We start from the raw sequence: 15,212 nt of genomic DNA on the forward strand, positions 1-15,212 counted from the left end.
TCTATGACTAATAATGTCAAATAGCAATTTACTATAAAAAGGTGGTAATCAAATCCATTTTTAATCAAATGGGAAAATGTTTTGGCAAAGTGCTGAAAAAAAGTCTACTGTTCAATTAAAAACAGATTAAAAATCCTTAAAAAATATATATTTTATTATTATTATTATTGACTAATGACTAATAAAAAATAATAATAATTAACTATAAAAACAGTGGTAATCAAATCCATTTATAAAAATAAAATTTAATTTTTTACAAACGTAATCAAATGGGGAAATTTAATAATTCCTTTTAGTTTTTGCTAAAATGCTGAAAAAAAAGTTTACAGTTTAATTTAGAACAGATTTAAAAAATCCTTTAAAAAATGCATTATTATTGTTATTATTGCTCATTTCATAACTAATAAAAATAATAATAATGTCAAATACAAATCTACTATAAAAAAGAAGAACCAAATCCATTTAGAAAACTAAAAATGTATGTACATTTTTACAAACGTAATTAATGGGGAAATTTAATAATTCCGTTTATTTTTTTTTGCTAAAGTGCTGACAAAAGTTAACCGTTTAATTCAAAACAGATAAATTCCTTTAAAAAATAAAAAAAATTGTATTATTATTGCTACTTTCAAATAATACTAATAAAAATAATAATAAATGTCAAATACAAGTCTACTATAAAAACGGTGAATCAAATCCATTTAGAAAACTAATAATTTGCAATTAAATGGGGAAATTGAATAATTCCTTTTATGTTTTGTTAAAGGGCTGAAAAACAAAGGTTTACTGTTTAATTAAAAACAGATAAAAAAAACTCCTTAAATAAAAAAAAATAATATTATTATTGCTACGTCTATGACTAATAATAATAATAATAATAATAATGTCAATACAAATTTACTGTAAAAATGGTGGTAATCAAATCAAATTATATTAATGATTTGGTGAATTTTTAAAAATGTAATAAAATGGAGAAATTTTATAATTTAAATAATTTAATTTAGTTTAATAAATTAATTTAATACAAGGAAAAATTAATAATTCTTTTTATTTCTTGGCAAAGTGCTGCACAACAAAGGTTTACGGATTAAAACTTGGACAAAACTGGTTTGATATTCCTTACTTTTTTAAATAAACTGTATTGCTTTTATTATACTATTATTATTATTATATTATTAAACGCAAATTTACTACAGAAAACGGTGCAATCAAATCAATATCTAAAATATCTTTAAAAATGTATCCAAATATCAAAGTTAATTTACTGAAAAAAAAAAATTAAATACTGCACAACGAAGATTCAAATTAAAATATGGATGAAAAATTATGATATTTCTTAAAAATATTGTGTTTATAGATTTTCATTTTATTAATAAAAATCTTAACCAATAATATATATTTTTTCAATACTGCTACTTTAAGAAGTGCATTCTTCAAGCTGCTGTGCTTTTAAGATATATGATTTGTGAAATGCTCTGCCAAGCTGCTGAATACTAAACTAATGAGTCAAAATTAGGCTGTTCTTGCACTTTACTTTAAGCAGATTGTCTGGATGCACTGAAGAATTTTCAATTGTGCATGTTAGTCATCTAATGCCACTTTCCAATAGTCTTTGACGACTTCTTGGAGCTACTTTAAATCCCAGAAACCCTGTACGCTGTTGTGGTTTACTGTAAGTTCATTTTCTGAAATTCCTTCTGACATGCCTTGATTCCTGCTCTTCATACTGACATACAATCCTCTGGAATGATGTTGGCTGGAAATGAGAATCCGGAGAGGCAGGAAATAAAGGACAATCTATTGAAGACAGTCTGACAGCGATGGATTTTAGGGTCACAGGATGACGTCATACTCAAGTTATTATACTTAAGTTATGTGATTTGAGATATTAAGCTAGAAAAACATGAAAAGAGTCAATAAATACTCATCATGGATTGTGCTGTCCTCACTGGATGCAAGCAAAAACACATACAGCACAATCAGTGTAGTTTGATTCAAGAACAAATAACATGGAAGACATGAACTGGTTCTTTAATGAATCAAAAAGACTCAAAATATAAAACCTTTTTTAGTTTGCATTGCAAATGCACCTTAATTCAACAATGAATTTTTGAATTTTTGCAGTGCTGAGTCTTTTTGTTTGATTCAGTAATCGATTGGTTCATAAGAGTCATTTGTTTGTGAGTTTGAATCAGTCAGGTGACTCAGTCAATGAATCATTTAGAAATGTCCTTAAATAATCACTAATAGAATCTAAACCAGAAAGAGAATTATTAAAGCATCCTTATTAAAGTTATCAAAATAAGGAAAGCAATTTTTGAAATTGTTGAAATACGAAATAATTAATAAAATGAATAAAATATTTTTAAGACATTTAGATTTGACAGTTTATTTTTAAAAATAAAACAATTTACGAAATTGTTGAAACATTAAAAAAATATATTACATTTGTATTGAAAGTCACGTTTAAGAATTTAAGACTTTTTAAAAAATATAACAATTTTTGAGATTGTTGAAACAATTCAATTTGTGATGAAATTTCACATTTACAAGAATTTAAGACATTTTATTTTTTTGAAATAAACAATTAATGAAACTGTTGAAACAATAAAATAATTTATTAAATTTTAATTGAAATTTCACATCTAAGATTTTAAGATATTTAGATTTGACATTTTATTTTTAAAATTGAAAATTTATAAAAAAAACAATGCAATTATAAAATCTGTATTGGAATTTTACATCTAAGATTAAGACATTTAGACATTTTATTTAAAAAAAATTAAACAATGAAATTGTTGATACAATTAAATAATTTATTTAATTTGTATTGAAATTTCACTTCTACAAGACATTCGGATTTGACATTTTATTTTAATTTATTAAAATTATGAATTTATGAATTTATAAATTTATGAAAATGTTGAAACACTAAAATAATTTATTTAATTTGTATTGAAATTTCACTTCTACAAGACATTCGGATTTGACATTTTATTTTAATTTATTAAAATTATGAATTTATGAATTTATGAAAATGTTGAAACACTAAAATAATTTATTAAATTTGTATTAAAATGTTAAATATTTAAGAATTTTTCAGACACTTAGATTTGACATTTTATTTTTAAAAATGTAACATTTTTTGAAATGGTTGAAACAATGAAATAATTAAATTTGTATTGAATTTTTTCATCTATAAGAATTTTTCTGACACTTAGATTTGACATTTTATTTTTAAAAATAAAAACATTATATTGTTGAAACAATGAAAACATTTATTACATTTGTAAAGAAATTTCACATCTAAGATTTTTTTAAACATTTAGATTTGACATTTACTAATTGTTGAAACAATTAAATCATTTATTATTTTTGCATTGAAGTTTCACATCTAAGATTTTAAGACATTTAGATTTGACAACTTATTTTTTAAAATTAAACGATTTACGAAATTGTTAAAACAATTAAATGATTTATTATCCAGCGGTTAATGTTTGCACAATGACAAAAATAGTCAATATTAGGCATAAAACTCTGGGAAACTGCAGTTAATACACATTGAAATGAATATTGTCATGCCAGACTTTTCCTGAAACATTATGTCATTACAAGCTTATATGGCTCTGAGAAACTCATTGTGGGCTTGTAGATGCACGATAAAGTGAGCTCACCATGAACCTGCCCGTGTTCAACGGTGAAATCCAACCGCAAGCCTCCACATGAGAGACACGCACTCAAATCTGATCAATCCTTTACGGCTCTATGATTCATGGATGATATCATACTTATCATACAGGAAAACTATTCATGCCATCTATGCAGCAGGTTATTTAGCAGCTGTGTTGAAATCTGCTGCTTTAGTAAGAGTACATTCTCATTTCCTTCCTGTGTTTGGCAAGAGTGTGACCAGCTTCAAACTGTTCTGATAGAGATGCTCCTCGTCTGAGGAACTGAACACACTCACAAAACAAACACAGACAGTAGATCTCACATGACAACAGCTCTAAAAAAAAATGGGAAAGAATGTAGGAATGTAGTATTAGTCTGTCAGCCGATATAATGAGGGATAAACTAGGCCTGACCTATATTGGACAGACAAACATAAAAAAAAAAAAAATCTATAAGATATATTATTTAAAAAAATAAGGCATTTTTAAGGCACAATGAAACAATTTATGAATCTTGTAACATTGATTTCATCAGCAATTTTAAAATTGTTATAAATGTAACAATTTATGAAACTGTTGAAACAATAAAAGATTGTTACACATTTCAAGCATTAAAATATAAATTTGACTATTTCTTGTCATAAATGGAACAATTTATAAAATTATTGAAACTACATAATTTATTACATTTGTACTGAAATTTCACATAAGAATTTAAGACACTTAGACCTACTTTTAAAAATGAAACATTTTATGAAATTGTTGAAACAATGAAAGAATTTATTACATTTGTATTACACTTAGACTAGACATTTTATTTTTAAAAATGAAACAATTTATGAAATTGTTGAAACAGCATGAATTTAATTGATTTGTATTAAAGTTTCACATCTATATAAATTTAAGACTCAAATTTGACATTTTATTTTTAAAATAGAAACAATTTATGAAATTTCACATCTATAAAAATGTAAGACATTTAAATTTGACATTTTATTTTTAAAAATGAAAGAACTTATGAAATTGTTGAAAATGAAAGAATTTATTATATTTGCACTGAAATTTCACATCTAAGATTTGAGACATTTCGATTTGACATTTTATTTTTTTAAATAAAACAATTTATGAAATTGTTGAAAATGAAAGAATATATTTAAATTGTATTGAAATTTCACATCTATAAGAATTTTTAATACATTTCGGTTTGACTTTTTATTTTTTTTAAATGAAACAATTAATGAAATTGTTGAAAGAGCATAAATTTATTAAATTTGTATTGAAATTTCACATCTATAAAAATGTAAGACATTTAAATTTGACATTTTATTTTTAAAAATGAAAGAATTTATTTTATTTGCACTGAAATTTCACATCTAAGATTTTTTGAGACATTTAGATTTGACATTTTATTTTTTAAAATAAAACAATTTATGAAATTGTTGAAAATGAAAGAATATATTTAAATTGTATTGAAATGTCACATCAATAAGAATTTTTAATACATTTCGATTTGACTTTTTATTTTTTTAAATGAAACAATTAATGAAATTGTTGAAAGAGCATAAATTTATTACATTTGTATTGAAATTTCACATCTACATAAATTAAGACACTCAAATTTGACATTTTATTTTTAAAAATAAATCAATTTATGAAAGTTAAAACAGCAAGAATGTATTAAATTTGTATTGAAATTCCACATCTATAAAAATTTAAGACATTTAAATTTGACTTTTTAAAAATGAAACAATTCAAGAAATTGTTGAAACAATTAAAGAATTTATTAATTAAAGAAAGTATACATTCAAACATTAACACACCTAGATTTTATAATTTCTAGTTTAAAAAAATGTTACAATTTATGAATTGATTGAAATAATGAAATTTGAATGAATATTTTACATTCATAAGCATTTATAAGATTTCAATGTCTGGTTAGAAATGGAACAATTTATGGATTTATGAATGAAACAATTAAAAAATATTAAATTTGTATTAAAATGAAACATTCAAAAGCAAAAAGAAACCTAGATTTGACAATTTATTTTCATAAATAGAACAATTGATGAAACTCTTCAGACAATATAGGAGAATGCATTATATTTGTGTCAGAAGTTACATTTATACGCATTTCTAATGCACCTAGCTTCAACAATTTATTTTTTTAGAAACAGAGCAACTTATGAATCTACTTAGGATCATTAATAATCAAAACAAGAATATGTCTCAATATATCTTATTAAATTTGCATTGATATTTCACATCTATAAGAATTTTTAAGACACTTAGATGCAACATTTAATTTTAAAAAATGGAACCATTTACGAAATCGCTGAAACAATGAAAGAATTCATTACATTTGTATTTAAATTTCACATCTATAAGAATAAGACATTTATATTTGATACTTTATTTTTTCAAAAATGAAACTGTTGTTGAAAACAGTAAGAAATTATTAAATTTGGAAATTACACCTCTTTAAGACTTTTAAGACACTTAGATTTGAAATTGTATTTTTTAAAATGAAACAATTTATGAAATTGTTGAAAATGAAAGAATTAATTAAATTTGTATTGAAATTTCAAATTTCAAAATTTCAATTCAAAATGTTTTACATAAATTGTTTCATTGTTGCAACAATTTCATAAATTATAACATTTCTGACAAGAATTGGTCAAATCTAGGTTCAATAAATTATTCTATTTCTAAAAAGATAAGATCTAAGTGTTAAAAAAAAAAAATATATATATATATTTTTTAACAAGATTAACAAATTAACGAATCTACAGCCCAGTTTCACAGACAGGGCTTAGACTAAACCAGGATTAGGCCATAGTTCAATTAGGACATTTAAGTAATTTTATAAACATGCTTAGAAAAAAATGGTGTGCATCTTGAGACAAAACAAATGCACTGATATATTTTAAGATCAATCACTGCAATTTTGTTTCAGTTGAAACAGCTCAGGCTTACATTTTAGTCTAGGACTAGGCTTAAGCCTTGTCTGTGAAACCAGGGGTAACTGTATTAAAAATGTTTTAAAGTGTAAAATTTCAACTCAGATTTCATAGTTTCATTGTTGCAACAATTTGAGAAATTATTACATTTTTAACAAAATATGGTCATGTATAGGTGTCTTAAAAATAGAGTGTAAAATTTAAATTCGAAATTTGTTAAATTGTTTCAATGTTGCAACAAATTTATAAGTTAATTCAAAGTTTCAACAAAATACATTATATAAATGATAACTTATTTAATTTTTAACAAGATATGGTCAAATCCAGGTGTCTAAAACATGTGTAATAGTGTGAAATTTAAAAATCAAACTTTATAAATTGTTTCACATTTCTAAGATGCTGAAAATGACATTTTATGTCCAACCTTCCAAGTACTCAATATTACAAGTCTAAGAACTAAAGAAATTAAAATTAAATCAACAATTCATTAGTACAGCGCTAATGATTAAACACAGTGTTTAAGCACTGACCTCCAAACACACACACACCTGACACAGGAAATATAAACACACCTGACACAGCAGTAACATTCCTTCACAGGCATTGAAACCCACCGTTCCTCCACATGGAAATCCATGACGTACGGATGACAAACACGCTCATCCCGACTGACTCACACCTGCTCAGACAGGCACAGAACAGCTACGGGAATGACTCAATGGCGACTCAATAACAGATAGACAAATCCAGATCGTAGTCACAGAGACGATGCAGTCAGAAAAGATTTACAGCACAGCATTTGTTAATCTGAAAATCGAAAGTGATTATTAAACTCTTGCATTTACAACAGCAACACCCAGATCACTGATCACTTCAGCTCAAGCCTTTATCGCTGAACAACTCTACACTAAACCAGCCAAAAACAAGCATTAACCCACATACCTTCATGTCTGACTGTGAGAGTTGAGGATTGTGAACACAAACAATGATTAACTGGCCTCAAGGTGAGTGTAGTATTTGACCTGAGCTCCAACACATTGACCAGCTCCAAACAGCTAGAGATAATGAATGATGCTAACATCAGCAAACAAACCACACGCAGAGAAACCTGTGCTCACATCAACCTGCTTTCTGTCTGGATTCGCAGACGTTTCTGGAAGAGAGCGTCTGCGGCGGAATTGCTGGAATTCCTGGGATTCTCAAACGGCGAGGTTTGATTTTCATAGACTGAATTCCTCAATCCTTAGAAATAACAGACTGTAAGAAAAGCTAAAACCATGTTTCCTTTTTACCTGAACATCTTTAGAGGTAGAAAGCGCAAATGGTAATAGCTCAAAATACAGTTGCGATCACTAAATCTAACATCCGACGAATGTCAGATTAAGGTTTTAGGTATAACACATAATTTATGCACTTAAACAATTGTTTAATTGCATAAACAACTTTAAAAATTTTAAAATTGTATTTTTGTTCATGCGTTTCCCATGCACTTTATGCATTTATGCTTAATTTATGCAATGGAACAACTGCCATGGTATCAACACAGCAACAAATGTATCCTAATGGGATTGAAATGAACTAAGATAAACTAAAATTAGTATATTAAATTAATAAATAAAATATAAATAAAGAAAAATAAATTACATTTAAACAAACATCATTTTAATAAAATTACTTATTGTAGCAAACTTGGTAAAACAAATAAATAAATATATAATTAATATAAATAATAAAAAAAAAAAAAAAAAAAAAAAAAAAAAAATCCTAAACACTAATCATTAATATTTGTTTAATTATATTTTGGAAACAATCCGAATCAGATTCAAAACAAAAACAAACAAAAATAACTTATCTAAAATAAATAAATAAATAAAAATTAAATACAATAATAAAATAAAATAAACAAACAAGCCTTAAAAAGTACCAAAAATCTAAAGGAACTTTAAATGATTCTTTATAAAAAAAAATGCAATATGCACTTATGCATTTATACATAATAACATTATAATAATTAAAAATAAAATAATGAAATAAATTTTAGTTTAATAAAACTAAAATAACTCACTGGTGACAAACATAGTAGCAACCTGGGAAAAAAATTTAATGTTTAATTATATTTTGGAAACAATCTGAATAAAACAAACAAGCAAAAAAAAAAGATCTGAACACTACTGAATTAACTAATCTAACATAAATAAAATAAAATAAAATAAAATAAAATAAAATAAAATAAAATAAAATAAAATAAAATAAAATAAAATAAAATAAAATAAAATAAAATAAAATAAAATAAAATAAAATAAAATAAACAAGCAGGCCTTAAAAAGTACCAAAAATCTAAAAGGAATTTTAAAGGATTCTTATTCAAATAAAATAAAATAATAAAATACACTTTATGCATAACCTATGCAATTAAACAATTTATGTTTCAATAATTTTGTAAATTATTCAGTTTCTTATTCAGTTTATGCATTTATGCCTTATTTATGCAATGGAACAATTGATGAAATTTGTAGTGAACTTTTACACGCTTATAAGCATTTTAAAGATGCCTGATTATATCTTTTTAGAATTTAAATAATATATGAAATTGTTGAAAAATAGCATTTCAATTAAAAATTCAGCAATTTACATAAATTAATTAAGTTTCAAACAATAAATTATAACATCTAGGTTAAAAAAAAAACATTTATAAGTGACATTATTTAAATTTCAACAATTGCTAAATTGTTTCAATAATTTTGGAAATTAATCCGTTTCTAACAAGATATGGTCAAATCTAGCCATCTTAAAACATTTAAATTTCATGTTTTTATGCATTTATGCATAGCTTATGCATAAGTATTTAAATACCCATTTAACACATATCTACAATATTAAAATGACTAGTAGTAAATACTATAAAGGCTTTTAGAGAGCATTTTAAAAGAAAATACTGTTTTAGCAGTTTCTCTATAATTACTACCAATTTCTGAGTGAAAATTCATTTTAACAATTTTTTAAATATATACCACCATTTAAACGAGAAAACGTATCATTTTATTCAAGGATACATTAAATTGATTAAAGGCGACAGTAAAGAGGTTTATAATGTTATAAAACATTTCTATTTTAAATAAATGCAGTTCTTTTGAACTTTCTATTAATCTTTGAATCCTAAAAAATAAAATATACCAGTTTCCACAACAATATTGGGTAGTTTAACAGTTTTCAACACGCAGCATATCAGCATATTAGAATGATTTCTGAAGTATCACGTGACACTGAAGAATGGAGTAATGATGCTGAAAATTCAGCTTTGATCACAGAAATAAATTACAATTTAACACATATTTATACAGGAAACTGCTATTTTATATTCTAATAATATTTCACAATTTTTACAATATTTTTGATCAAATAAATGCAGCCTCGATGAGCAGAAGAGACTTCTTTGTAATAGCTCAACGTCAAATTCCAGTTATAAATCAACCAATAAATTATAAAGGAACAGTGCTGCACATGTAAAACATAAAACAAAGGAAAGGAAAGCAGCGTGGATTAATGATCTCTGGCTCGAAGCGTCGCATTTCCTTCCAGCAAGTTACAATCCGACACACATCAATCAAACTAAAAGCAGCTGATGCAAATCACCATCAGACATAAGCAGCATCTACATAGTCAAAGCAGAGAACAGTGACGTCTAACACAAGAATCTGATCATGAACACGGTTTCACTAATGCAAATGACCGAGCCTGTCGTACAGTTATACAACATACGCTTCCAAACCGAGAAAATCTGGAGATGATATGAGACTGATATTAACGTTGGGATATATAAACACGTGTATAAACCCACAGACTCTATGTCTATAAGAGCAGAAAGCAACTCTAGATATTCCTCACCTGAGGCGAACAAACGCACGGCTGTTTTCCTTTTGAAGTTTCCTGATATGTCTAATCGCGCCGCGCACCTCAGGGAAGGAAAAGCAGATCTGATGGGATGTGATTAATGTGTGTCGGCGTTTAACACTCCTCTACAGCCTCGACACTCCTATCATCACTCCCACACCTTTACAATCACACCGACACACACAGAAAACTTACTACTGATGCTTTATTTTAACATGAAACTACCAGGATTAATTAAGTATTAAAAGTTCTTACCAACTAATTCAGTTAGGATCATGTTTTTTTTTTTTTTTATCTCATTAGGATTGTTTCCAAAAATATTACTAAAAATATTAAAGTTCCTTATTTAAATTTTATATTTAATTTTAAATTTAATTTAATTGTATATTTTATTTTATTAAGAATCCTTGAAAGTTCTTTTAGATTTTTGGTACTTTTTAAGGCTTATTCTTAAAAATATTTTATTTTATTTTATTAGGAATCCTTTAAAGTTCTTTTAGATTTTTGGTACTTTTTAAGGCTCATTTTATTAATAATAATGGTAACACTTTACAATAAGGTTCATTAGTTAACAGTAGTTAACCACATTAGTTAACATGAACTAATAATGAACTGCACTTATACAGCATTTATTAATCTTTGTTAATGTTAATTTCAACATTTACTAATGCATTATTAAAATTTTGTCAACATTAGTTAATGCAGTGTGAACTAACATGAACAAACAATGAACAACTGTATTTCCGTTAACTAATGTTAATAAAGATTAGTTAATACAGTAACAAATGTATTGCTCATGGTTAGTTCATGTTAGTTAATACATTAACTAATGTTTAACTAATGAACCTTATTGTAAAGTGTTACCATAATAATAATAATAATAATAATAATAATAATAATATTATTATTATTGTTACTTATTTTGTAATTTATTTTATATTTTAATTAATTTTATTTTTTCTTTTTTATTAAGAATCCTTTAGTGCTCCTTTAAATTTTTTGGTACTTTTTAAGGCTTATTTTCCATTTTATTTTTCATATTTTATTTTATTAAGAATCCTTTAAAGTTCATTTAGATTTTTGGTACTTTTTAAGGCTTATTTTATTTTATTTTATTTTAATTTACTTTTATTTTATACTTTATTTTATATTATTTTATTAATACTCCTTTAAAGTTCTTTTAGATTTTTGCTGCTTTTTGAGGCTTTTATTTTATTTTATTTTATTAAGAATTCTTTAAAGTTCCTTTAGATTTTTGGTACTTTTTAAGGCTTATTTTATTTTATTTTTTATATTTTATATTAATTAATTTTATTAAGAATCCTTTAAAAAGTTCCTTTAGATTTTTGGTACTTTTTAAAGGCTTGCTTGTTTATTTTTTTTTTTTTTTAGATTAGTTTGTAGATACTGTAGTCTCTAAATATCAGTAACACTACTAAAATATATTAAAATACCACCTAATACAATCACTGTTTACCACGGTATCAACATAGTAACAAAGTTATCCACTAATGTTTATTTAATAATATTTTGGAAACAATCCTAATGAGATGAAAAACAAAACAAAAAAAATCAAACACAATCCTATTGAATTAACTAATTTAAAGTAATAATAATAAAAAAATAAAAAATAAAATTAAATAAACTAAACAAGCAAGCCTTAAAAAGTAGCAAAAATCTAAAGGAACTTCAAAGGATTCTTCATATGAAAAACAAAATAAAATGATTTACTTAATATTTGTTTAATAATATTTTGGAATCAATCCTAATGAGATAAAAAAAAAATGTAAACACGATCCTACTAAATTAACTAATCTAATCTAATCTAATCTAATCTAATATAATCTAAATAAGCAAAATAATAAGCAAGCCTTAAAAGTACCAAAAATCTAAAGAAACTTAATAAAATAAAAATAAATAAAATAAAATAAAAATTATTTGTTTAGTAAGATTTTTGGAAACAATCCTAATGAGATAAAAAAAAAATTAAATACGATCCTAATAAATTTTCTAATCTAAAATAAAATAAAATAAAATAAAATATTTATTGTTTGTTTAGTAATATTTTTGGAAACAATTCTAATGAGAATTTTTTTTTATATGATCCTACTGAATTAACTAATCTAAAATAAAATAAATTATAAAATAAAATAAAATATTTATTTAATTTCTGCTTAATGATATTTTGGAAACAATCCTAATGAGATAAAACAACAACAGAAATGACTGAATTAATTAAGAGAAAAGAAAAGAAAAGAAAAGAAAGAAAAGAAAAGAAAAAGAAAAGAAAAAACAAGCAAGCCTTAAAAAGTGCCAAAAATCTGAAGGAACTTTAAAGGATTCTTAATAAAAAAAAATTATTTAATAATAACAAAAAAAACCCCACAATTCTAGTGAATCAACTAATCTAATCTAAAATAAAATAAAGAGTGAGGCAAAGCGTGTACACGTGCAGAAACGCAGAGCAACCTCAGCAAATATGGTGTCGGTTCAGCTTCTCTAACGTCACTTTTCTTCAAAGTGTTGGAATAAGCTGGTGTTTTGGTAATTTTTAGTGGATGTATGAATCATATAAACTATCAACGTCATCTGCTAACTAACCACAAACAAACACAGTGCTGGCTGTCTTCATCCTCAACACTACAACTATTGTTTTATTTCAGACCGTACAAACCTACTGAATAACGCTTGCCTCTAAATGCAATTATTTTTAAAGAGCAACTTACATGTTCAGATTTATGTGGCTTTTGTACGGTTTTACACAAATTACATCTTTGGCGAGTTGTAAAAACGAATTGTGTTTGCGATTGAAATGCTTGAGCTTTTTTGTCATTGACAATAAAAAAATAAATAACAAAAATAAATAAAATGCGTTATCCCACTTGTGCTTTTCTCTTTGACAAATATTGTGCTTTTCCATTTGCATTTGAAATGTTTGTGCTTCTTGTTGACAATAAAAATGAATTAAATAAAAATAAATAAATTGTTTTTTTTCCACGTTTGAAATACTTGTGCTTTTCTCTTTAACAATACAAAAAAAAAAATAATAATAATAATTTGTGTTTTTCCACTTGTGTTTGAAATGCTTGTGCTTTTCTCTTTGACAATAAAAAAAAATAAAAATAAAAAATAATTTGTGTTTTTCCACTTTTGTTTGAAATGCTTGTGCTTTTCTAATTTGACAATACAATAAATAAATAAATAAATAATAATAATTTTTTACTTGTCTTTGAAATGCTTGTGCTTCTCTCTCTGAAAAAAAAAAAATCAATAATGTGTTTTTTAACTTGTCTTTGAAATGCTTGTATAACACAAAATAAAATGAAATAAATAAAAATAAATAATTTATGTTTTTCCACTTGTGTTTAAAATGCTTGTGCTTTTCTCTTTGAAAAAAAAATAAATAAAATAAAAATAATAATTTATGTTTTTCCACGTGTGTTTGAAATGCCTATGCTTTGCTCGCTGACAATAAACAATAAATAAAAAATAAATAGTGTTTTTCCACTTGTGTTGGAAATGCTTGTGCTTCTCTCGTTGACATTTAAGAGATGTTTAGATGGAAATTAGCGAGGCGGAGTCACGTCTCTCTGAGGCTCATATGCAAAACATCATTTCAGACACAACATGGTGAGAGAAAAGTCGTCTTTCAAAAAGTTCACAATCATACACATTGAAATCATTGACTGGAAAACTGACGAATAGACAAAATGATCCAGAATGAAAGCCACAATGCAAGCTCTTCTAAACACAACTCACAAACAGTACATATATAAATGAATTTCCATGTTCCTGCATCTTCTATGTGCAAATGTCATTCAATCTGTTTCTCTTCATTCATAAGAACACACAGGAGTCTATAAGAGTTTGTCCGGATGCCTTTGGGAAAGACTGACGCTGTTGAATGCGCTGGAGGCAGAAGCACAAACCGTGCGTGTCGTCTGGAGTATTTAGTAGCTCCTCGAAATGAAACACTGCCAACAATCAAGCGAGTCTCACACCATACACCCTCTCATTAAACTGAGACTGAAATATCTGCTGACGGAGAACATCAGTCCTCACAGACACTCAGTCAGATGTTATATATTGAAGTACCATCAGATACCATCACTGCTTGCCATAGTACCAACACAGTAACAAAAAAAAACAAAAAATTAAAAGCACTGAATTAAAATATTGCTGATCATTTTAATACAATTTAACCTGCTCACATTGGTGACAAACAGGGTGGTATTTGGAAATAAAATAAATAAATAAATAAATAAATAAATACCAATGGGATTTTTAATATAATAAATAATTCATAAAAAAAATGAATAAACAAATTAATAAAATAAAAAAATAAATAAACATAAAATTTTAATAAATAAATACCAAAATAAAATAAATACAAAAAATTAAAATACAAAGAAAATCAATAAATACAAAAATTAAAATAAAATAAATACAAAAAAAAATAAAAGAATTTTTCAATCAAATCAAATTAATAAAATTGAATAAATACATGTAAAAAGAATTACGCTAAAATAAGTTAAATAAAAAAGTTAAATAAAATTACACTACACTAAAAAAAACAAAAAAAAAACCTTTATATTAAAAGAACAGAACTAAAAACAATCCTAATCATTTAAATAAAATTACAGCTGCTCATATTGGAGACAAACTGTAAATAAATAAATGAATAAACATTAAT

General features: G+C 25.2%; 1 protein-coding gene across 1 annotated transcript in view; it reads left to right on the forward strand.

The window, feature by feature from the left end:
• The first annotated feature begins 7,274 nt into the window (after window positions 1-7,274).
• The window catches only part of LOC141296205 (signal recognition particle 14 kDa protein-like), a 12,407-nt gene continuing 4,469 nt past the window's right edge, over window positions 7,275-15,212 (forward strand). Inside the window, exons 1-2 of the mRNA XM_073827481.1 lie at window positions 7,275-7,349; window positions 7,776-7,839. Of these exons, the coding sequence (XP_073683582.1) occupies window positions 7,275-7,349; window positions 7,776-7,839 (139 nt within the window). The remainder of the gene's footprint in view (window positions 7,350-7,775; window positions 7,840-15,212) is intronic.

Source organism: Garra rufa, chromosome 21, assembly GCF_049309525.1.
Source record: "Garra rufa chromosome 21, GarRuf1.0, whole genome shotgun sequence".
Lineage (NCBI taxonomy): Eukaryota > Metazoa > Chordata > Actinopteri > Cypriniformes > Cyprinidae > Garra > Garra rufa.